General features: G+C 43.6%; 1 protein-coding gene across 3 annotated transcripts in view; it reads right to left on the bottom strand.

The window, feature by feature from the left end:
- Nucleotides 1–983: 983 nt before the first annotated feature.
- The window catches only part of PACC1 (proton activated chloride channel 1), a 166,417-nt gene continuing 141,417 nt past the window's right edge, over nt 984–25,983 (bottom strand). For all 3 annotated transcript variants that reach the window (XM_069233924.1, XM_069233925.1, XM_069233926.1), the window contains 2 exons: nt 23,802–23,909; nt 984–3,406 (listed from right to left, as the gene is read on the bottom strand). In XM_069233924.1, coding sequence (XP_069090025.1) covers nt 3,245–3,406; nt 23,802–23,909 — 270 coding nt within the window. In that variant the 3' untranslated portion in view covers nt 984–3,244. The remainder of the gene's footprint in view (nt 3,407–23,801; nt 23,910–25,983) is intronic.

The raw sequence follows: 25,983 nt of genomic DNA, 5'->3' as shown, positions 1-25,983 counted from the left end.
TACAAGTACCTGGGGGTGAAATTCCTAGACTCAGGTCATCATAAATACCACAGGGGAACACTTACAACTAAAACATCAGGACTTATATTTGCACAAAAAAAGTAGCTAAACATCTTACAGGCCCCTCCGTAACACTACTGCTCAGAATCCTGAATGTTAAAAACCTCCCCATGTTGGCATATAGCCTTGAACCATTTCCAGGTAAATAAAGTATATGGCTCAACCAAATACCATCTAAACTGTATAAATCTATCTTCAAGTTACAAAACTCTGAGGGAAACCCAACTTTGTTTTGAATTTGACTATCTCTGGCACAAAATGTTACAGTACTAAAAACGTTGGTATAAATGAAAAAAGCTGAGAACGGCACTTTCAAATACCATCTAGATGAAGAACATGCTCACTCCAAATCCACCCCTTCAGCACAAGCCATCCAGTCAACACTGCACTGAAGGGCCATGGACCCTTAATATTTCCTATGAAAATTTTAAATTTCTTCATAAAAACGCAATAAAATCAAAATCTAGAATCCTTGACCAACAAATTCTGCAGGCAAAACACAATCTGTTTACAGTGGCTACTTATGGAAACATTGGACCTCAGAAATACCTAATGCTGCCTATATTTTGGGAAACTAAACTCAAAGTCTCAAATACAGGTGAAATATGGAAATATGCTAGAGCCAATGCAGCCCGCTGCTTCTGTCCATATTTCAAAGAATCATTTGTGCATGTTTTTTTTTTATCTCTGTTCTCCTTCCTTTGTGAGAGAAAGAAATTCCTCAAACCACTCTTCCATGAATTGAACACAAGCTCCTGCCCAAATATCACTGAGCATTGCTTTTTAGGAAAGGATGGCTGGCTAACACCCATATTTGTTCAAATATATGGCTAAAGTCCTCCGACACAATAGCCAAGAGGCTTGGCAACTGTTATATGACTACTGCTTGCTACCATGAAAGACAGCTACATTGGTGACAATGATTAACTCTTACAGCAGAGTGATATTTTTAATTTCTCAAGAGAGTATTCATATCTTCTACAATGTACTTATCAATTTTATTGCAGGGATGTATTCATCACTATTCATTACAATGATTTGTATACTTGATTATTTAATTTGCAATAGTTTTGATTAACTGCCAATTAAAGATTACATACGGATAGCCACATGCAAAGGTAGGAAAACTACCGTTGACTCCGATGGATTAGGAGTACTCCTCTTACTTGGCCAACACATTCCTTCACCCTGCGCTCCTACATAGAATAAACAACACATGAATTTGAAATACTCCCCTGAAATAGATCGCCTCTGAACTGACTGAGAAATCGCTCACCATTTCACTTCCTCCTCCTTAGCCTGTAGAATTCAAATGAATTTTCCCTCTTGTGGCCAATGTTTACCTTTGCTCTCTAATAGGGCTCATCACACCACTTAATTTAAAATGCTACAACTTTAGCAATGACATCCAAACCGTACTGAAACTTGACGATCAGATTTTAACTCCAGTGCTGTCCAACAAAACCTGCAAACAGCTGAAGACAATGAATGTTAATGAAGGACCTCACGCTAAACACCTCAAACACTGAGATACCTGCATGCAGGATAGAGACCATCTGCCACTCTTTACTTTAGGCATCTGGTGACAAGAACTATAGCTACTACCATTCAAATCAGATGAATTGAGGATTTTACGGATGATTATGCTCTCCAGGATCTCCCTTATGCCCTTATACCTTGGGTAGATCCAGTCTTGAAACCAAGCTTCTACATGGTGAGATGCCTTCTGCAAACCTTTCCACACTTTGGCTTCCCTCAAGCACTTCAAACTTCCCTTAGATCTTTCCCATACTGGCCATGCTAGTAGATTAACCTGAAAGCACCTCTGCTGATACTTTGAAACTAAAAAGATTTTACAATGCCAGACAGCATTCTCAACCTACTAGTAAGGACTTGCATCTCACTGGGCATTATATCATTACATTGGGTGCCTGTGGCTAGTTTATCATGTTCAAAACAATGTTTATCAAGCACTCCATGGGATTGGACCACTCTTTATTCAACAGAAACTCCACACCCAATGCCTCCCAAGAGCATTACAATCAAGGTGTGCTCCTAATTTGGCAATCCCATTCTGCAAAAGAGTTGACAACTTGTGGGAGCTCATTCTTCGTCCAGACGGCTACGCTCTGAAACACACATTCTGCCGGAACACCTTGAATTCCAGACAGAGGTAAAACCCTAGTTCTTCACATCCACCTAATCACAGGCTGGAGAGGACCAGCTATTTACGTTGAAAAGTATATATGTGCAAGTGCATCTATTCTCATGCTCTATCCAACACTTCATTTGTGGAGCAAAACAGGGTGCACCATGTTCAAAGCCTCTCTTTGAACCTCACACACACACCACACAAAAGCTCCCATACTGGACAAACAGCATCCAACGCCCTTATAACAATACCTTCAAAAGGGTCCCAGGAATCTGATGCAAACAGCAGTGCTTTACGCCTTGTCAGGGGTATGAAGCCACATAAAGATTCTGCAACACAATGCAGAACAAAATCCTTATTTCATGGAACTTACTACAAATTCACTGCTGTACAGCTAAACTACAAATTGAACATCTTCGGTAAGCAAAGTACAAATTGCAAAGTCAAGAGAAAATGGGAAAGTGCAACATACGGTAGAAACACCCTACACAATCTCCAACATCTGCAATGGGATTTTAGTGACATTCATGGCATTTATTACACCATAGCTGCTGTTCTCCAAGTCATAGATACCAGTGCTGTTTGATCTTGTTAAAAATATACATTTGTTTCTGTTATGGGTTCAGCTCCGTCGTATATGATACACAAAAACTTGACCAATTGCCAAATGATGTAAAGTTTGCTTATTTAGTCATCATAAAAGTGCTTCACACAAACCTACAGCACATGTTCCATAAATTATTTTATTTTTTACCAAAGTCTGAATGCTTAGCTTCTAATTTCTTTCCATGATATGCTACATATTTCAAAATTTAAAAAAAATTAAGAACTACCCTGCAAGGTTAAAGAAAGTTCTGTTTTTGTTCTGTTTCGGAGTGCCAGCAGAGCAGGAGGACACACTACACCAAGGCTCAGTTTGCTTGGTCCTATGAAGTCAAGTTTTCTTCCTGAGTGAAGTCAATAGGCGGAATGTTCATCTTGTAACAGTGTGTTTCATCCAGTGCACAAGAAAGATATTTTCTATGTTTCAGCTCAACTCATGTGATTTAGCTCTCGAGCTCTTTTTCTCAAATGCCGTTTTCTGATTTTGATCATCCACCTCACGCTCAGTTTAGCAAAATCTGCTGCCTTAAACAAAACCAGGAACACACCACAGAGGAGGGCAACCATACTCCAAGGATTTGCAGTGATGATCTGAAAAAAAGAATACAACAGATGAAGGTTTCATCCATTTGTAGTATTGTTCTCGTGCTCTATTTCACGCTCAGTTCACTTTAGATGTTCTTGCACAATGTGCCTTTTGTGACGTACACACATATCTTTGTACAAATATCAAGAAAATGTTGGACACAGTGACAAATGCCCAAGGTGCAGTACTTTGAAGGAACTAGCCTCTAAGTGCTGGACCAGTAGGACCTATATATTCCTCCCGGCCGTGAACCTGATGACCCCAAGAATTTCCTAATGTCTTGGCATACAACACAAAACATGATTGAAAAATGTATGCACCTTTTCAGAACTACTATGCTTTCTAACTCTGATGAAGGCACACAATAAAGTTGTGTGAAAAAAGCAGGAACACAAAGACACTGGTGGCAAAGAATTGACAGCCCTTGTAAGTGACACTAATTCACATGAGAGATGCCTGACTTAACACACAGGGGGAAGAGAGGGACCTGCAAGCTGTGGAAGTTGTTTGAGTCTCTGTATCACCACTTCTAATTGCAGAAAGGAAACATAACTACTGTATAACTATAATGACATGACACAGTTATTGCAATAGATGTATGTCGGAGCAGAGTGGCACACGAGAAGAGGTGATGTCTCTAGCATGCACAGTGCTTTTGAGACACAATTAAGGATAATTTTTAATAGGCCAGTACTATGGCAATATTCATGGTTAGAGTCATTAGGTAACAGAATGTAAGGCACATTGACAAGTTAAAAAATCTTAGAGAGTTCATAGATCAAGCTGAAAGATTTCTGGATTTAAAACCACTATACAGTACTGAGAGAGGGGAGGAAGTAGGGACAGGTATATCGAGTATGGTATAAAGGCATGTATATTCTTGTTCTTAATAATACTTAAATAAGATCTATGATGAAAGCATGTGTTCAATTTGTGCATCTTTTAGAAAGGATGTCTCAAGTTTAAAAACTGTTTTGCAATGTGACTAACTATCCACTGCCTCTATTTACTCCCATCCGACCACTCACATATTACTGAATAGAATCTCTCATCTTCTTGCCTGGACCACAACACAGAATCCTGCCACTGTGCTTGACCTGGAGCTCACTTGCTGTTGTTCAGTACCCCTAGTTAGCTCTATGCCTCCATACCTACCTTTGACTTTACACCATGCAGGACATGATTCACTGGGCTTAGCTACGTGCTCCCCAACTGGAGTCTCTCTTCCCCATTACAGTTTATGATGCAGCTGAATCTTTTCCTTTTGAACTCAGATGTGCCTTATGCTGCCTCAGCTGTACCCTAATACCTAGTATGTTCAGAGAATCTTGCCTCCTTACTACATCTACTAAATGCTTAATCTTGGGACAAATTTAGTTAAGTCTCTAGAACTATTGTAAAAATTCCTGTTTTGTACGGTACATTGGTTAAAGATATAAATACTGACTTTTGCTCTCTTTTTGCTTGTACAGTATGGTTGTATAACAGATCAAGAAATGTTTCTATGGAAGATTATTACTCCTATGTAACCCAACAGTCTCCGGGTCAAAGTTCCTCTTTGTTTTCAGTAATGTACTTATTGCAGAGATAGACATATATAGCACCCCAGAAACACTCTTTGGCCATTTCTGGTGCACCTAAAAACCAAGGGAGTAGCCCCAAAAAATAAAATATCCCCACCCCTCCTGTAGGAAGCTGGCTCTGTATATACTATATCAAAATGAGATAGGGTGTGTACAGAGACCAGGGGTTCCCCAGAGGCTTAACAGAGGCTAAAGTAGATAATACTAATGCTCTCTTCTGTGGCAGTGTGGTCAAGCAGTTAGGCTTATCAGAGGGTAGTACAAAGCATTTGATGTACAAACGCAGGCAATAAATGAAGCACACACTCAATGACAAACTCCAGCCCAATTATTTTTATATAGCAAAAATATGTTTTGCTAGGATGACCACAAGTTAACCCCAAACACCAAACACCAGCAACACGGGTCCCGCTGGGTGCAGAGGTCAAAGTTGTTGTAAGATTTAAAATGGGTTCCTATGGAGACTGGGAGCACTCAGAATCAGGCATGCTTGTAAGTACCCGTGTCTTCGGAGGGTAGACCTGGGAGATTCAGGAAAGCAACAGGGGAGGGGTTCGGGGGGCACAGATCAGCACCAAACCCACACGCTCAGCGGCACAGGGGCGGCTGGGTGCAGGGATGCAAACTTAGCTTCGCGCCCCCAGTGCTCTTCAGTAGGGGGACCGCGGGGTCACAAGTAGGCCGCAGGCTAGGTCCAGGGGGTCAGTTTGGAGAAACCACAGGCTGCATAGTGAGGAGGGCCGCCTGCTGCACGTTGCTACACCAGATGTCAAGTTCCCCAAGGCCAGAGTGCAGGGTACCTTTTGGAGTCGGGTATCTTCATCTGGGTCCTTCACAGGCAGGGGGGGTCCTCTGGATTTAGTCTGCAGGCATCATTGTGGGGGACAGGAGGGGTCAGCCCAGGGTGGACACTAGGTCAGAATCGCCTGGGGACCAGCTCTAGTCCGTTGGGCCACCGGGACATGGGCTGTGGGTGTCGGGTGCAGAGGGGGTGGGACTCGCAGATCCGGGTCGGCTCTGGAGTCCTTTGTTGGAGCTTCTTTCTGGACAGGGCCTCTGTCCACATGAGATCTTGGTCCTCTGGTGTGCAGGCACTCCTCTTGAGGCTTTTAAGAGGTTGCTGGTCCTGCAGGATGCGTCGCCTTTTTGTAGCAGGGCCTGCAGAAGCTAGAGACAGGTCGGTAGGGCTGGGGCCAAAGCATTTGCAGTCTTCAGTCTTCTCTGCTGTGAGTCAGCTTATCAGTCCTTCATTTATCTTTTTGTTGTCTTCTTGAGGTCACCAGGAATCAGACAAGCTAGGTTCAGGGGAGCCCCTTTGTCTGGGGGGCGGGCACCTCCAGTAGCTGGAGTGCCATGGGGTACTGTAACAAGAGGCCTGATAAGTTGAGGCTAACCGCCAGGTATTACAGTTCCTGCAGGGGTGAGGTGTGAAGCCTCTCCACCCAGTTCAGGCGTTGTTTCTGGCCACAGAGAGCACAAAGGCTCTCACCCCATATGGTCAGAAACTTGTCTGGAAGTGGAAGACTGGCACAGACTGGTGAGTCCTGCTCTAGAAGTTTGGCTAAAATAAAGAGGGCATCTCTAAGATGCCCTGTGGTGCATTTTTAAATAAATCCAACACTGGCATCAGAGTTTATTGTGCTGAGAAGTTTGATACCAAACTTCCCAGACTTCAGTGAAGCCATCATGGAGCTGCGGAGTTCATACTAAAACTCCCAGCCCATGTACTTTATATGGCCACACTGCACTTACAATATCTAAGAATAGACACTGTAGGGGCATATTGTTCATGCTGCTATGCCCTCACCTGTGGTATAGTGCACCCTGCCTTAGGGCTGTAAGGCTAGCTAGAGGGGTGATGTACCTATGCTACGGGCAGTGGTTTATGGGCTTGGCACCCTGAGATGGGTGCCATGTCAAATTTGTCTCTTTCTCCCCACCAACACACACAAGCTACAATGGCAGTGTGCATGTGCTTGTTGAGGGGTCCCGTAGGGAGGCATAATACATGCTGCAGCCCTTGGGGACCTCCCCGATTCACAGGGCCCTTGGTACCACGGGTAGCTTTAACAAGGGACTTAGCTGTGTGCCAGGGGTGTCTCATTTGTGGGAACAATGGGACATTTTTCGGGTAAGAACACTGGTGCTGGGGCCTGGTTATTTAAGGAGACAGTGGGAACTGTTCCTCTAAGGGAAATGCTTCATAATGATGCATTTCCAGCATGGTCTTTTATAAAAAAATAAAAAACAATTGGCCAAAACTGTACATTTTTTACCACTTTCTATTTCTTTCCTCCTTTGCATTATCCTCTCATTCATTCTTTTCGTCTTTCTTCTATTCTGTCCAGTAAACTTTAATTTCATATGCCCTTCTTTCTAGCTTTGTCTGTTCTTTAATTTCATTTGCAGCGTTCCATCTTTTTTTCTTCTCATTCTTCTATTCTTTTCTTGTTCCTTTCTTTCTTCTTATCACCAAAAATGTTTGAACCAGAGATGAAAGCTAAGAAGACTTGTAAAACAATATAATGTGTCCCAAACACCACTGCTTACTTTGGTATAGCGGGTGGTTCACTACGCCCTTGCTAAAAACCTAATACAGTAAATTTCTTAAATACATCTTATGACAATAAGCTAAAAACCTATTAAAGCAAGTGCCTTAAATGCAACTTAAGGCAATAAGCTATAGAATTGCCTCCCAAGTGCAGTTGATGGCAAATTTCCCTTTGACACTGGATACGTGGAAGAACCCTGACACTTTAACCACGTATTCCTCCCCTTACTGCCCATTGAGCCCCAGAGAAGAATTACAAATGTCTCGGCGATCACTCCATCTCTAATTCTCATGATGACAATGTGGCTCGCTGTGTCACAAGAGACATGGGGACTTTGTTTCCAGGATGACGAGGGCACAACGAATGTGTCCTTACACCACATCTTTTGCTTGAATAACAGGCACTGTGAAAAGGAAACATAATAATCAACAGAGATAATACTCTCTGCTACAAAAAAGGAAATTTGCTGAACTAGGTCAATAGAAACCTAATACATCTATTAAGCAGGCTAACACACTATCCCCAATTCACAAAAATAAAGCTGAACTTTTATACCTATGCATATACTCATAGTCAAGCCTGTAAATGTACAACTTTCTGTAATTTAAAAACATGTTCCTAGCTTTCCAGACATAGTACTATTGTTTCCAAAGAGAAACCCCTTCCCCTGCCCCTCCATGCACCCTGGGGGTGTTTCTTCTCCCTTCCCAACGTGGAAGAGGAGTTTCTTCAGCCTCTTTGCTGGAGTAAATCTCCGATCACTTCCAGAGGGGTTTGCGAACACCCACAAACGCACAAGACTGTGGGTGCTCATAAACTCTAAAGCAAACCATTGCTTGAGGCGCCCACTACCACCGATTGCCTGAGGTTTCCTACTGTGCACTCCTAATGCACAGTTATGCTGTAGTGAAACCCATCACACTTGTCAGGCAAGCCTTTTGAATCAGGCTGTAAGACTCTTCACAAGCTGCACAATTCACAAAAAAAGTAACTACAAATTACAGAAAGGATAAAAGAAGGAAAACAGCGTTATGTTATGAAAAGCAGAGAAAAGGGGCTGCAAAGTACAAACTGATACAAAAAACAAGACCTCAAGACTACTAAAGAAGGCACATGTGTGCGAAAGACACACATCAGACATCACAAATCTGTACAGATGATCAAAATCAACAGACCTTTTAAGTATAAAACTCTATTAATACCAGCAAGGACAAAACATGCTGTTTTCATACATTTAAGAAAGTTGCCATCGAACACATCTAACCTTCATTTTTTGGGCTCCTAATTTCTTCCCAGTTTTAAGACTTCCTTTTCTGCACAGTCTTGTGCTTTATTACACGGCTCTCTCTGTGCACCATTCACAACAGAAGGCAGGAGGCACCAGTATATACTTGCCAAGCACCAAACCGCTGCAGTGAAAAATGTAGGACGATAAACTTGTAATTGTGGGGCAAGACCAAACCACAGCTGTGGCCCTTCCTTTGGGGCTGAAGGGTCATGCCCGCCCCTGCACACCTTTTGCCCCTCAAGAAGAGTTCCTGCCAGGCTCAGCAAAGGTCAGCCTGATAGACGCTCTTCATTCTCAGGTCAGGCAGCCAGGAGCTAGACATGTGTTGTTTGTGCAGGTTCCCGGCTACCTGAACTGAACTTTGCTGGGCTGAAGAAGTTGCAGCCCTGTGGGCGTGACCTCTTCAGCCTAGCAAAGGTGCCTCAGGTGCCTCAGGGCCCTCCCCTCATGACGAGGGGGAACGTCACTGATTGCTTCAGACCTGGCTGCTTCAGTTTTAAGCCCTGAAGTGCCCAGGGCTGAGTGTCAATCAGTGACACCTCGTCACAGAGTGGGGTGGAGTCAGCAGTCTCACTGATCCCATGCCACTCTGTGACGAGTTTGCACTGCTGTCTTTCCTCATTGGATGACTTTAGGCAGCAGTCCCAACCCTCCTGTGATCTCCGAGGCAGAGCTGAAGGTAAGCGTGTGTGTATGCATTTTAAATTAATGTTTGATGTGTGCATGAGTGTATGTTTGAATATTTGATGAGTGTATGCCAAACCATAAGGTCCATGTCTTGTTGGTAGTTATCAAAGCCCAACAAAGTTCAACATCATCAAAAAACAGCCTGTACACCGTTACTTTAATTAACACTAGGTAGTAGGAAATGCATGTCTTAGTCTTTTTTAACCAGTGCTTTTAGTCTGGTATTCTCTGCCTTCAAAAAAGTGTGTGTGTGTGTGTGTGTGTGTGTGTGTGTGTGTGTGTGTGTGTGTGTGTGTGTGTGTGTGTGTGTGTGTGTGTGTGTGTGTGTGTGTGTGTGTGTGTGTGTGTGTGTGTGTGTGTGTGTGTGTGTGTGTGTGTGTGTGTGTGTGTGTGTGTGTGTGTGTGTGTGTGTGTGTGTGTGTGTGTGTGTGTGTGTGTGTGTGTGTGTGTGTGTGTGTGTGTGTGTGTGTGTGTGTGCCTGTGTGTGTGTGTGCCTGTGTGTGTGTGTGTGTGCCTGTGTGTGTGTGTGTGTGCCTGTGTGTGTGTGCCTGTGCCTGCACAACTATGTTTTCCAACATGGATCTGGGAATTGAGAAGAGGCCCATGGCCCCCCTAAACCTAACCCTATCCTGTTGCAATGCTGCTCATAACTGAACTGAATGTTCAATATGTTGCCAGACTAGAACTGTGCACAGCAGTCAAATGACCTGCCTTCTGTAGCAGCAATGCCTTCATCCAACAAATCCTCACCACCTCTTTCTAGTGAGCACCAATACTCCTTGGTATGCCTCTTTGAGGCCACAAAGGTTTTACGGTCATGCATAAGATAATAACTCTTTATAAGAAATTGTTCTTTTATATAGCTCTTCACACCATACTTCTTCTCTTCCTAAGCATTGTACATCACAAGTGATACTATTATTAAGTGTAATGGTACACAATTCTACCAGTCACCAAATAATGGAAGGCTGAATTAGCCTTGCCATAATTTAAACCTGCAACTCACCATATTGCTTAATGGCAAGCGTTTAACTCAGCGAGTCATTTTGCATGGTCTCTAATTACACTCCAGAACCTTTCGTCTATCCAACAGAATGTATCCTGGATTATCTTTAACATCTCTCAGTTGCTCCTGGGTCCCATAAATGACTCTACCTTCGTGCCACGGTAAATGCACATTGCAATAGCAATCTCAATAAGGTAGATGTGTTATGCGCAGCTTACGTTTTCCCCTCCTTCAGCTTTCAGATTTTAAAGAAAGACAAAGGGTCTCTACTTTTTCTGCTTCTTCCCCCACCAAATATCATACTCCTGGTCAGGTACTCCATTGGTGTAATGCCATTTCTTTTCCAAGACGTTGATGCAAAGTACAGTACAGGGAGCCTTACCAAGATCACAGTTACAGTTCCACAAATGCATGCTTGCAACAGACTCCCACATCCAGGAGCGCAGAATTAAAAAACATTATTTTTGTATGGGATACAATACCAGAACAGAGTGAAAGAGAAAGATGTCGAGGAACACAGTGTGTGCACGTGCATTATCAAATACAGGATCTGTGTACTGTGAGGGAAGCCACTGAGGAAGATAAGAGCAGTGGCGTAGCGTGGGGGGTGCAGGGGTGGCCGGCCGCACAGGGCGCAACATCTGGGGGGGGGGGGGGGGGCCGCGCTCGCGAGTGCTAAAATCCACGGGTTAGGGGGCGCAAATTACTTGCCTTGCCCCGGGTGCTGACAACCCACGCTACGCCACTGGATAAGAGTATTATCAAACAGAACAAGCATTGGCGAGGCCATGAGGTCAGACCTTGGCACGCTGATATAATTAATTTTTTTATTTTATGATAACACATGCCTAGAAATAAAAAGAAAACATGTAAATCTGAGTCCATATTCGTGCAATAAGAAACATAAAATAAAAAAGTAAAATTTTAATAGAACAATATGTGTGTGCAAGTAAATGTAGAATGCAAACCTAGCTCAAGAGCAACCGAGCATTGAATAGGGTGCATGACCCCCCGGAAGAAACAAATATTGGAGAAAGGTTCAGGACAGGCGTCAGGGGTAAAGTTGTGCCTTCATCTTTTTTTCTTAACTGTTGTAGATCGGGGCTGATCTGATGTTCAGAGGGATGCTGTTTCAGATTCTGGCGGCATGAACAGAGAAAGCTTGCATGTCCTCCCAGGGAGGATGGTGTACTTAGAATACGTATGGAAATCTTTTTTTTAGTTTTAATACACATCACAGAATGAAAATGTCACTTACCCAGTGTACATCTGTTCGTGGCATTAGTCGCTGCAGATTCACATGTTTAGCACAGTCCGCTGCCTGGTGTTGGGCTCGGAGTATTACAAGTTGTTTTTCTTCGAAGAAGTCTTTTTTGGTCACGGGACCGAAGGACTCCTCCTTCTTCGGCTCCATTGCGCATGGGCGTCGACTCCATCTTAGATTGTTTTCCCCGCAGAGGGTGAGGATGGAGTTGTTTGCTATAAATAGTGCCCATGCAATGGAGTGAATACGTATGTACATAAAAGGTTTATAATAATTATTTACAAATGTACAAATGTTTAAGATTTAAGATTTACTTCTAAACGGCTACAGGCTTCCCGGGGAGGCGGGAGGGCACATGTGAATCTGCAGCGACTAATGCCACGAACAGATGTACACTGGGTAAGTGACATTTTCAGTTCGATGGCATATGTTGCTGCAGATACACATGTTTAGCATAGACTATAAAGCAGTTACCTCCCCTAAAAGCGGTGGTTTAGCCTGTAGGAGTTGAAGTAGTTTGGAATAATGTTCTTAGTACAGCTTGGCCCACTGTAGCTTGTTGTGCATTTAGTACGTCTACACAGTAGTGTTTAGTAAATGTATGAGGCGTAGACCAGGTTGCAGCCTTACATATTTCGCTCATAGGAATGTTTCCTAGAAAGGCCATTGTAGCACCTTTCTTTCTGGTTGAGTGTGCCTTTGGTGTAATAGGCAATTCTCTCTTGGCTTTAAGATAGCATGTTTGAATACATCTGACTATCCATCTAGCAATGCCTTGTTTAGAGATTGGATTTCCTATGTGTGGTTTTTGAAAAGCTATGAACAGTTGTTTTGTTTTCCTGATTAGCTTTGTTCTGTCAATGTAGTACATTAGTGCTCTTTTGATGTCTAATGTATGTAGTGCCCTTTCAGCCACGGAATCTGGCTGTGGGAAGAACACTGGTAATTCTACTGTTTGATTTAAATGGAATGGTGAGATGACTTTTGGTAGAAATTTTGGATTTGTTCTTAGAACTATTTTATTTTTGTGTATTTGAATAAATGGTTCTTGTATGGTAAATGCCTGTATTTCACTTACTCTTCTGAGGGATGTGATTGCAATGAGAAATGCGACTTTCCACGTTAGATATTGCATTTCACAGGAATGCATGGGTTCGAAAGGTGGACCCATGAGTCTTGTTAAGACGATGTTAAGGTTCCATGAAGGAACTGGTGGTGTTCTTGGTGGTATAATTCTTTTTAGTCCTTCCATGAATGCTTTAATAACTGGTATTCTAAATAGAGACGATGAATGAGTAGTTTGTAGGTAAGCAGATATTGCTGCGAGGTGTATTTTTATAGATGAAAAAGCGAGGTTTGCTTTTTGCAAATGTAGTAAGTATCCCACTATGTCCTTTGTAGAGGCATGCAATGGTTGGATTTGATTGGTATGGCAGTAGCAAACAAATCTTTTCCACTTAGATGCATAGCAGTGTCTAGTGGAAGCTTTTCTAGCTTGTTTTATGACCTCCATACATTCTTGTGTGAGGTCTAAGTGTCCGAATTCTAGGATTTCAGGAGCCAAATTGCTAGATTCAATGATGCTGGGTTTGGATGCCTGATCTGTTGTTTGTGTTGTGTTAACAGATCTGGTCTGTTGGGTAGTTTGACATGCGGTACTAGTGAAAAGTCTAGTAGAGTTGTGTACCAAGGTTGTCTTGCCCATGTGGGTGCTATTAGTATGAGTTGGTTTTGACTCAACTTGTTTACTAGATATGGAAGAAGAGGGAGAGGGGGAAAAGCGTATGCAAATATCCCTGACCAACTCATCCATAGAGCATTGCCTTGTGATTCGCGGTGTGGGTACCTGGATGCGAAGTTTTGGCATTTTGCATTTTCTTTTGTTGCGAACAAATCTATCTGGGGTGTTCCCCAAATTTGAAAGTATTTGTTCAGAATTTGGGGGTGAATTTCCCATTCGTGGACTTGTTGGTGGTCTCGCGAAAGGTTGTCTGCTAGTTGGTTTTGGATCCCTGGAATAAATTGTGCTATTAGGCGAATGTTGTTGTGAATCGCCCACTGCCATATTTTTTGTGTTAGGAGGCACAATTGTGTTGAGTGTGTTCCTCCTTGTTTGTTTAAATAATACATTGTTGTCATGTTGTCTGTTTTGACAAGAATGTATTTGTGTGTTATTATGGGTTGAAAGGCTTTTAACGCTAGAAATACTGCTAACAGTTCTAGGTAATTGATATGAAATTTTGTTTGGTGTACATCCCATTGTCCTTGAATGCTGTGGTGATTGAGGTGTGCTCCCCACCCTGTCATGGAAGCATCTGTTGTTATAACGTATTGAGGCACTGGGTCCTGAAATGTCCGCCCTTTGTTTAAATTGTTGCTGTTCCACCATAGAAGCGAGAGGTATGTTTGGCGGTCTACCAACACCAGATCTTGAAGTTGACCCTGTGCCTGTGACCATTGTGATGCTAGGCACTGTTGTAAGGGTCGCATGTGTAGTCTTGCGTTTGGGACAATGGCTATGCATGATGACATCATGCCTAGAAGTTTTAGCACCAATTTTGCTTGTATTTTTTGGTTTGGAAACATAGCACTTATTACTTTGTGGAATGCTTGCACTCTTTGTGGACTTGGAGTGGCAATTCCTTTTGATGTGTTGATGGTTGCTCCTAGATATTGTTGTGTCTGACACGGTTCGAGGTGTGATTTTGTATAGTTGATGGAGAAACCCAGTTTGTGAAGGGTTTGTATGACATATGTGGTGTCGTTTGTGCACTTCTTTACTGTATTGGTCTTGATTAGCCAATCGTCTAGGTAGGGAAACACGTGTATCTGTTGTCTTCTGATATGTGCTGCTACTACTGCTAGACATTTTGTGAACACTCTTGGTGCAGTTGTTATTCCGAATGGTAAGACTTTGAATTGGTAATGTATTCCTTTGAATACGAACCTTAGGTACTTTCTGTGAGAAGGGTGTATCGGTATATGAAAGTACGCATCTTTTAGGTCTAATGTGGTCATGTAATCCTGCTGTTTGAGCAGTGGAATGATGTCTTGTAGTGTGACCATGTGGAAGTGGTCTGATATGATGTAGGTATTTAGTGTCCTGAGATCTAATATTGGTCTTAATGTTTTGTCTTTTTTTGGAATTAGAAAGTACAGGGAGTAAACTCCTGTGTTTTTTTGTTGTACTGGTACTAGCTCTATTGCATCCTTTTGCAGTAGTGCTTGAACTTCTAGTCCTAAAAGTTCTAAATGTTGTGGTGACATTTTGCGTGTTTTTGGAGGGATGTTTGGTGGGAATGTGTGGAATTTTATGCAATATCCATGTTGGATTATTGCTAATACCCAATTGTCTGTTGTAATCTGTTGCCAAGATTGATAGAATTGGCTTAGTCTTCCCCCCACTGGTGTTGAGTGAAGGGGTTGTGTGACTTGAAAGTCACTGTTTAGGTGGAGGTGTTTTTGGAGTTTGGAATCTTCCCCTACTCCTTGGGAATTGACCCCCTCTATATCCCCTGAAACCTCCCCTTTGGAATGAACCCTGATATGGTGTGGTTCTTGTTTGTTGGCTGGTGGTGTCTGTGGGTTGGCCACGAAACCCCCCTCTAAATGGTGTTTTTCTAAAAGAGCCTCTGCTCTGCGGGGAGTAGAGTGCGCCCATGGCTTTGGCCGTGTCTGTGTCCTTTTTAAGTTTTTCAATGGCTGTGTCCACTTCAGGGCCAAAAAGTTGTTTCTCGTTGAAGGGCATATTAAGGACAGCCTGCTGGATTTCAGGTTTGAAGCCTGAAGTGCGTAGCCAAGCGTGTCTCCTTATGGTGACAGCAGTGTTGACTGTTCTTGCTGCAGTATCGGCTGCGTCCAGTGAAGAGCGGATTTGATTGTTTGAGATCGTTTGTCCCTCTTCAACTATTTGCTGCGCCCTTTTTTGGTATTCCTGGGGAAGATGGTCTACGAGAAGTTGCATCTCGTCCCAGTGTGCGCGGTCATATCTGGCCAGCAGCGCTTGTGAATTTGCGATGCGCCACTGGTTGGCTGCCTGTGATGCTACTCTTTTTCCTGCCGCATCAAATTTTCGGCTTTCTTTGTCCGGAGGTGGGGCGTCGCCAGATGTATGGGAATTTGCTCTCTTGCGAGCTGCCCCTACTACCACGGAGTCAGGTGGTAACTGCGAAGTAATAAACACTGGGTCTGTGGGTGGTGGTTTGTATTTCTTATCCACCCTTGGGGTGATGGCTCTTGATTTTACGGGCTCTTCAAAAATTTGTTTTGCGTGCCGTAACATCCCTGGTAGCATTGGGAGACATTGATATTGGCTGTGTGTAGCCAAGAGGGTGTTAAATAAAAAATCATCCTCTATAGGATCGGAATGCAGTTGGACATTGTGGAATTCTGCTGCCCTAGCCACCAGTTGCGAGTATGAGGTACTGTCCTCTGGCGGTGACGGCTTTGTGGGGTATGAATCGGGATCATTGTCCGGCACTGGGGTGTCATACAGGTCCCAAGCGTCTTGATCCTGATCGTCATGACTTATGGTAGTTTGCGCTGGTGAGTGCATTTGTGGCGGTGTTTGTGCCGGCGATGCCTGTGGTGGAGAGGGCGGAGGCGTGACTTTTTTAACCACTTTGGCTTGTGGTTGTGCGTCATCCTTTGGAAGTCCGATCCTTCTTTTCCTCATTATTGGGGGAAGGGTTGATATCTTCCCTGTGTCTTGCTGGATGTACAGTCTCTTTTGTGTGTAGTCCGATTCTACACTTTGGAGCTCTTGTCCAAATTTGTGCATCTGGCCACTTATTCCTTGTTCCTCTGTGTAGGATGAAGGTGTGGAACTTTTCGGCGCCGAGAGATCTTTTTTCGGCTTCGGCGCCGACAGGATTTTTGTGGCTTTCGGCAGTGTGTCTCGATGCCGATGTTTTTCGGTGCCGGCATCTTGCTTTTGCCTCTCGGCGCCGCTATCTCGGCTCCGAGGTTGCTCCATGGCGGTCCCTCGACCGGAGTCGGGTGTCTTCGCTATGGGCGTGCCCTTTTTCGGCGCCTTCGACGGTTCGCCGGTTTTATGGGTCGAGCCATGGCCTGTTGGCAGTGGCGTCCCCTGGGCTTTTGTCTTCTCAATGGTTTTACTTTTCGACGTCTTACTCACTGTTTGTAGCTGTTCTTCGACGTCGGAGTCTCCGGATTCTGATTCCGGAACCGAGAATGTTTCCTCTTCCTCGTCGAAACGTTGTTTTGTCGGCGTAGAAGCCATTTGAAGACGCCTGGCTCTTCGGTCCCGGAGTGTTTTTCTGGACCGGAAGGCTCGACAGGCCTCACAGGTATCCTCCTTGTGCTCGGGGGACAAGCACAAGTTACAGACCAAGTGCTGATCTGTATAAGGATACTTACTGTGACATTTTGGGCAGAAACGAAACGGGGTCCGTTCCATCGGCTTCGATGTCGCACGCGGTCGGGCCGACCAGGCCCCGATGGGGGATCGAAACTACCCCAAAGTCTTCCGATGATCGGTGTCGATGTACCTAACTATCCCGATACCGAACGGAACAATACCGACGCTTTCTTCCGAGATTCTGACTAACTTTCCGAACCGAAACACGGAGCGAAAAGGAATACGTCCGAACCCGACAGCGGAAAAAAACAATCTAAGATGGAGTCGACGCCCATGCGCAATGGAGCCGAAGAAGGAGGAGTCCTTTGGTCCCGTGACCAAAAAAGAATTCTTCGAAGAAAAACAACTTGTAATACTCCGAGCCCAACACCAGGCAGCGGACTGTGCTAAACATGTGTATCTGCAGCAACATATGCCATCGAACAATATGATTCTCATAGGTGCAAAGAAAATATATTTTGGCTGTGAATTACTGTAACCAGAAGACATTGTTTAAACGCAAATAGAAGATTAGAAAAAGTTAAGACTGGAAGAATTACGCATTGTAAAAGTAAAGTATTGTCCCACCAGACTTGACACTGAAGTGCACTTCTCTTTAAGCAGGCGGGCGCATGTGATCATACAAACTGTTGTCACCGACAGTGCAAACAACCAATAGGTGAACTGGACTGACCCTCTGTATCACGCTGTTTACTGAGGTGGGCTGAAGTAATGTGAATGACAGCTCAACAAACTAATGGATGAAGAGGGCTGACCAAGCGCCCCTATGTACATATACATGTATGCCAGGAATTCCTAAGTTTTGCAATGTTCAAGCACACACCTATGGGTTTGGAAATTCACAAAGCTCTTGGAACTATGAATGTGACAGTGTATTTAAAGGGAAACAAATATTGTCTTGTTATTGGAAGGGCTGACAATTACAAACACTTCGAAGGAATGGGTAGGGAGAGGTATGAAGTGTGGTCTCAGTGGGGAAAATGCTGTTGCAGCACCAGATTTTAAGAACATTGTGGTGCTGAGGGTTTTAAGGTTGGAGGTGACTCAAGACAGTTCCACTCCCTGATGTAGAGCTTGTCCGGGGGCAGAAGATAAGACCAGTCTTGTCAACTCAGTCTTTCTCAGCAGAGCTTACAAAGCTGACACTTCCTTCCATTTCACAAGAGACTCCATAGGGCCCTGGCATTTGGCAGCAGATGTGGAATGTGGACATGGGAACCTTTCAGTTAAAGTATAAAAGAGTGGATCCCCTTCAACATGTATTTCTGCCTCTGAATGTAGGTATTCTTGGAGACAGCATTTACTAGGTGGATGAAAGAGGGGTCGCAGTCAAACAAGACACCCACATTCCGAGCCTTGGAAGCTGGTATTAGAATTAGGCCTGGCCAGGTAAGATGAAGGGTTTACTTACTCCACAAGTATGATATCTGTTTCATGAATTTCAGTAAGAACTGGTTTTGACGTGTCCTGTGCTAGGGTTCCTTTAAGCAGCTGGCAACATATCATTCTCCAATCTAGTCTGGATTTGCGTGTTGTTCACTTACACGTGATATTTAACACTGAGACCAAATAGGATGTAGTCCTTTGGATCCTCGTAGAAGTTAAAGAGGCTCGGTGTAAAGGCTGAGCCTGAGAGGACTCCATAGGTAGTTGTGGAAGTTGGGGACAACACGGACTAGAGACCAGCATCTAACACAGACCAGAAGCCAAGAAACATATGAACCAAGTAAGTTATGTTCCACCTATTCAGCATATTTGTCCAGGCGTCATGTAGAATAATATAGTTAATGGTATCAAATGCAAGTGAGAGGCCCAGCAGTAACAAGGCATAGGGATGGCCCCTGTCCCCGTGGTAAAGTAGCTCTTCCCTTTAACAAATAACTTATGAGGTGAATAGGGAGAAAGTGTTCAGCACTGAGTTACCCCTCTGGCGCTACAAAATATGAAAAAATCATAGCAAGGAACCATTAAAACTATTACGTTGAAAAATAACTTGTTTTGACAATGAAAGTTGTTAAATTGTATATATAAAATATCAACAATATACATTAGAGCAATATGTACAAACACATAAAGACTGTACCAAGAAGAATTAAGCCAGAGTTTGGTTCAGAGTTGAAAAGGTTGTTTTATCAATGTTCTTAAGCCATACCGCTAAGAGGTCACAGAAAAATAATGCATCAGTCTAATTTGCCTTAGTCATCACAAGTCCTATTCAAAGAATAGCATTACTACATGGACATCCCTGAATAGGAGATGTCTGTATCAAATTACAGAAGCCAAGACTGTAAAGCATAATCAATAAATAACATAAATGTTGGGGAGGACAGACCCATGACACGGTCCCAACAAACAGATGTTCTCCTCAAGACAGAATGAAGAGTGACATCTGTCATGTTTGGGAATTAAGTTTCTGTGACCTTGTTTGAAATGGCCTTCTCTACTGGATCACCCCCAAACTTTTTGCCTTCCTCCTTCTACTTTTTGCAGGATTATTGCTTGTCGGCATAAGGGCTCTGTGCACTTTACCACTGCCAATCAGTGCTAAGGTGCTTGTGCTCACTCTCCTAAAACATGGTTTGACTGGCATACACCTGGTTGCCATATTTAATGTACATTCAAGTCCCTTGTAGAGGGGTATACCATATACCCAGGGCCTGTACATTAAATGCTACCAGTAGGCCTGCAGCACTTTTTGTGCCACCCACTTGAGTAGCACCTTAAAACTTGTCCCTGGCCTGCCATTGTAGCCTGAAGGCAGTGTGTCACTACCATGTCGACCTGACATTTAAAACTACTTGCCAAGCCTTAAACTCTGCTTTTATTACATACAAGTCATTCCAAAGGCAGGCCCTGGGTAGCCGGTAAGGCAGGGAGGATTTTGGAATTGAAAGGTTGGACAGGTACTTTCAAGTTTTACATGACCAAGTAGTGAAAAACTCCTAAATATCATTTTTCGTTGCTGTGGGGCCTACCCCTCTCATGGGATAATATTGGGGATTCCTTATTATATTTGATAAGCTATAACTCCTAAACCAGAGGAGGTAGCTATGTCATGTTTGATACCTATGAAATTGTAATGATAAACCTTTTTTAACAGTAAAGTTGAGTTCATCCGTAAAAGATTGAAAATGCCACTTTTAGAAAGTTGGCATTTTCCTGCTCTTAGCCTTTTGTGCCTGCAGCCTGCCTTAGGTCACATGACTGGGTATAACTGACAGTTGAGACTTTGTGAATTCACCCCAGACAGTCACACAATAATGGGAGTAGCAGAGCCTGAATGGGCCTGATGGGGGGACGGAGCTAAGCATAGCCCCCCTTGCACCTGAATAGGCTGGGCTCTGACACCACACAATAGGTCTAACAACCCTGTATTGTCTGTACTGCCAGTTAGGAGCCAGGGCAGGAGAGGCAGGAAACTCCTGGAACTTCAAGGAACCCTTCTGGAAACTTCTCCTAACTTCTAGGAGCAGGGCACCAGGGTATACAAAATAAGACTCTCAGACCCACTCTTCAGTCACTTTTGGACCTGCGGAAAGACTCTATGAAGACTGCCTGCTGCTGTGACCTGCTTTGCACTCTACCGGACTGCTGCTCTACCCGGAGGGACTGCTTTGCTGCCTACAGACTGCATTGAACCTTCAGAGGCCAGCCCTGCTGTGGATCTCTGCATCCTCACCTGCACCCAGGACTTCAGAAGTGACTTAAAGAGCTAGTTTGCCTGCCCTCATGTTCAGAGCCACAGGGACACAACAGGCTCCCACTATCTTGAGCCCACACCTGGACCTAGCCTGAGTGAGTCTTGAAACTCCAAGAGGTCTCCATCCACTTCTGGACCCTTGGTTATCAGGCTACGGGTACCTAGATGGCCATTTTCTAAAATGGCGGACTTGCTATTTTGTCAGTTAAAATTTAAAAATTCATAACTCTGGTTCTACCTATTGGATTTTGATGGTTGTGGTGCCAAATAATTTATTACATGTTACTCTATGTATCTAAATTGGTTTGAGATTTTTTTTTACTGTGGTTTGTTTTCAATGTATTGCTGCCTGTGAACCGCATAACTGCTTAACACATTGCCTTTAAGTTTAGTCTGACTGCTGTCTGTGCCAGGCTACCCAGGGCTAAGCACAGATTACTTTAGTGACTTTTTGTGGTTCACCCTGCAAGGGATTGTGGCTGTTGCTTACCCAGGGCTCACGCCCCAGTCAACCAACAACCCAATTTCTCAGTCCCAGTGTAGAAGACCACTTGCATGGAAGAATCTGAGCAGGTGGTTTGTCTCGGGCGAAGAGGCGCTCTAGGAATGAGGCATCCAGTGGCATAGTGACTGTCTCCAGTGTTTTAGTAATAGGAGGCAAGTTGGAAATTTGTTTGTAGTTTGAGAAGTTTTCAGGGCCAGTAAAGTGATTTTAGGATAAAGATTATGTAGCCAGTTTACATTTTTAATTGTCTTCTACCATGTCCGGGATGTACTGATGAGATCTGTGACTGCTAAGGAAAATGCAGAGGCCCAGGCTGGCAATTACCTTCATATATCACTAAGGGGGCTGTTGGGACAGAAAAGGCCTCTACATGGTAATGGACGTGCACCCCTACCCTGAGTACCTCAACTGTACTGATGACTGGGTCCCTAACCTGAAACTGCTGCTGCTCCGGTGCCTGATGAGGGGGGGAGGTTGCGTTCAGGAATTTGGGACACTCTGATCCTGCAGGTGCAGGAAAGACTGCATTTGGGCAAAGTTGGACCCGGGGGAACTTCCTTGCTAGATAGTTCTTCTGTGCTGGAACACATGGACTTTGCCATAGAGTCGGAGTGGACTCTTGAGACTCAGATTACTTGTGGGGCATACCCTAGATGTTGCCTAAAGTGAATGGGGAATAACCACGATCACTAGAGCAAGGAGTGAGTGGGACTCAAGCAACTGTCTATGATACACTAGAGCTGTGATCTCAGGGGGATTGTGTAGTTATGTGTGAATGTTATATTTACTTCTGTATTGACTGCATTAAAATAAAATACTTCTCTTTTTTGTAAAAGTGAATATTTAGCTCTATAATAATTTATGGCTGTGTGAGTACAGTAGGTCAGGCCCCAGACATCAGGAGTAAAAGGCCTCAACCCCCGTGGCTGGGCATAGTAGCTCCTGCTAGCCCCGTGGCCCTCTGAAGTGGATTCTGACAGGAGCTATTTTCTTGAAAGATGATAGCACCTTATGATGTTAGGCACCAGTACAGGCGCAACCCTGCAGCAGCAGAGAGCTGTGTACCGCTCTGTTCACTGTGCTGCTGGAAGGATTAGGGTGCTCTATATTACTTCATAGAGGTTTCTAGCCTGTGCAGCAGGACCGGACTAATGGTAAGACCCTGAATTTATATAAAGCGGTGCAGGGTTACTTAAGTTACAGGGTCCAAAATGAATATTTCCGAGCAGCAATTTTGCCCCTGTACTGCCCGCTTAAATAAGAAATAACAACCTAGACCAAGTTTCTCTGGGTCAAATTCCATAGTGATCCTGATTACGACTTGTTAAATGCTCCGATCTATCGTCTGATTTGTGGCAGGTGGTAAATGGGAGCAGGGGATGAAGGTCAGGGCAAAAGCAGGAGTTTGCAGGATGTCTAGGGGTGTACCTCAGTGGCTAGTAGAGCATTTACTGCAGCCTATTGATGCTAGATAGGGCCAGGTGGGGCCAAACCCAGCTGTAGCCCAGGGTGTGGTATCAGACTGATGCACTCACAAACAGCACTGCTGCTGTGGCATGGAGATGATGGTGTTAGGAGTTAGTGGGGGAGGGTGGGTGATAGGCAGTCCAGGGTTTAGAATCATACGAGCATTGGGAACAGGGAGGGTTCATGGGTTGGGAGCCAGAGACCAGAGCATCTGGAGTCTGGACGGGCACTGTCAATTCCCCCAAACACCTTTGTAGAGGTCCAGCGGGGGCCAGACTGTGTCTCCACCTGCAGTTCCTGCTCTTGTCCATTCCTGCAGATTTTACTAGGTTCCCATTTACGGCCATTAAAATGGGGTCTAATGTTTTGGGATGTGCAATTATAGGGAAATCTGGTAGGTCTGGGCCCTAAAACACCATTCTACTCAGAATAAGGCGAAGTTGTTTCTTACTTATCATTTCCCACCCCACTCCACCACTGCCCACCTCACCTCCCCCACAACAGAGATACCCCTCTGCTGGACTCATTATAACAGCGTGAAATGGGGCTGCCTAAAGCTTTGATGCCATATCTGCGTCTCATCATATGTGGAGGTAGGCTGAAGCCCAGAGATTATACATTTGTCCAATCATGTGATACTGTAGGCCGGAGCTCTGATCTGGGGTTTGTGTCTCATCATGACTTAGGGATGGGATGAAGTTCTGATCTGAAGCCAGTATCTCATCACGTGATAGAACAGATTCAGTCTCTGATCTGGCATCTATGACTTAGCAGTGATTAGTATATTTAGAGAAGGACAATGTGAACTGCTGAACTATTTTGCCAGAATTTCTTGGAAAAACATAAAACTTATCTTTTTCTCTGGCACAATGGATAGAGGCAAAACACTTCACCTATTTGGTAAACAACTAGCGTCATGATGTCAGAAGCACTGGGCCAAATGAAAATGAATAAGAAAGTCTACTCACATCCTGAACTTCTTGAATGAAAGGATCTTTCCACTCAAACACCACAAAGAACAACTGGTCGCTTTTTGATGGATTAGGTCTGCGGTCAATGTAGTTAACTACGCTGCTCTGTGGAGAGAAAATAACAAAACAGGTAGTTGTGACGTTATGTGTCGGCATCACAGCTGTAATATCTTCTTCCATAAGCATTTCTTTTTTCAGCTAGCAGGTATCTGTATTTTCCACCTTATTTCTTCTGTTTGCATCCCCAAATGCTACTTAACTGTTTATTTCGATACCTTGCTCTCTAACAAAAAAATCCAGATACATTATACCTTAATATCTTCCGTACATAATGTAGTACGTAGTGGTACGGGCTGTTGTGGGCTGCAGATGACCCATTTCCTAAAAATAGTGAGCTCCATTGGATAGCAACAATACAGTTAAAGTGCGTTTTTCTAAAGGATGACAAGAGTTTACCTTTACATATTCACTACACCTAAGCTTTCAACAAAACCTCCATGTAAGTGAAGAAATATTTTATTTGCAAGAATATCAGTAAATAATAAGCATGTGGTCAACTGTCGATGTCACATTGGCAGAAAGATGAAGAGATAAATATACACATGTTCTAAAATTAGAGAACATTGCGTGTTTTACTGGGGTCCTTTTTCATAACCAAGCTACTAGAATTATGAGATTCTGCTGCTGTTGAGTTTTCTGCATAATAACGGGTTTGCATCACCTCCAAATCATCTGATGCTTTATTTGCAGATTTTAGGAAAAAAACATGTTTCTACCTCGAAGAGATCAACAGTTCCTAGAAACGCTGCCACAGTGTTGCCGCACAATGGCAGCCTCTTGGCAAAGGTTGAAGAGGCACCTTTCAGTTGCTGACCGCTGTATTCAGGGGTTAAACTGATACGAAGAATGAGAAGCCTTTGTCCAGAGACTGTTAACATGGGTAAAAGTGACAAAACAACAAAGTAATACTGCCACAAATTGTGAAGCATTGTGCTGCATAGTTTCCCTTTTCTTGTAGCATAATTTACTTATTTCAGTGGCCCTATCCATTACTTACTAAAGGGAATGGAGGAGGAGTTATGACAAAGTTTCATCACAGGGTTTGAAGTTTACTTTGATTTATTTGCATTAAGGAGCAGACAGGTACAGCGAGTACAGCTTCCACCAGATCCCCACCGCATCTGTCCAACCGTCATCCCAAGTTCCACCCTTGCATCACACATTCCAACACCCATCATCACACACGAATTCTATGTCAGGACCGGAGGCGAGGATTATGCCTTGCTTTCTCCACTTTATTGAATCAGCAGCAAAGAACAAAACAATAACTACAACTCCCATGAACACTTGGGAAATAGGAGTACAGTCTCAACGAATAAACAACAGGTATTTTGTCCAATCAGCAATAGGCAGTCCATAACATAGTCCTTCCTTGTTATCTCCTCCTCCTCTTTCTTTGCTGCTCGCAGACGAGTCATAATTTTTTCTTGCTCTCGAAAATTGTGTGTCATTGTGTAATATTTGTACTGTTATTTATCTTCATTGTGAGTATATTGCTTTGTTAACTCGCGGGAGCGTTTTTCGCCCCTTCGCAAGCGTCTTACTTTGTGCACTGTGGGAAACTTCCCGACGATAGTCAGAGGACGCTCGTCGGGAAGGTTTCCCCTGGCAACGGACGCGCTAAAGGAGACGCGCTGAAGGAAAAGCGCACTTTCCTTTTTCTCCTCAGAACAGAGCGAGTTTTCTCCTCAGCGCGTTCGTTTTTTCGTTTGTCTCTTGAAAGTTTCCCTGCCTGGAGAGAGACGCCCTGCCTGCTAGGGTCTGTATTTATATAATTTTAAACATAAAAAAGGCTCTGACGTCCCTTTACTTCTTCGGGGTCTGTATTTATTTATTCAATGTAATAATACTTAACCCTTTCGGTTATAATATTGGCATTTTATGGGACATACTCCCAGGCAAGCAATAAATATTGCTATTTACCCCTCTAGATTTCTCTGTGCACTGGGGTGTTGTTGTCCCTGGCTTTAGCCTCTCTTACTTGAGTGTATAACACTCTTCAATCTATAAGCTGACACCCAGCTATATATATATATATATATATATATATATATATGTATATATATATATATATATATATATATATATATATATATATATATATATATTATTTCTGTAA

Source organism: Pleurodeles waltl, chromosome 5, assembly GCF_031143425.1.
Source record: "Pleurodeles waltl isolate 20211129_DDA chromosome 5, aPleWal1.hap1.20221129, whole genome shotgun sequence".
Taxonomy (NCBI): Eukaryota; Metazoa; Chordata; class Amphibia; order Caudata; family Salamandridae; genus Pleurodeles; species Pleurodeles waltl.
This window is presented reverse-complemented; position numbering and strand designations above follow the sequence as displayed.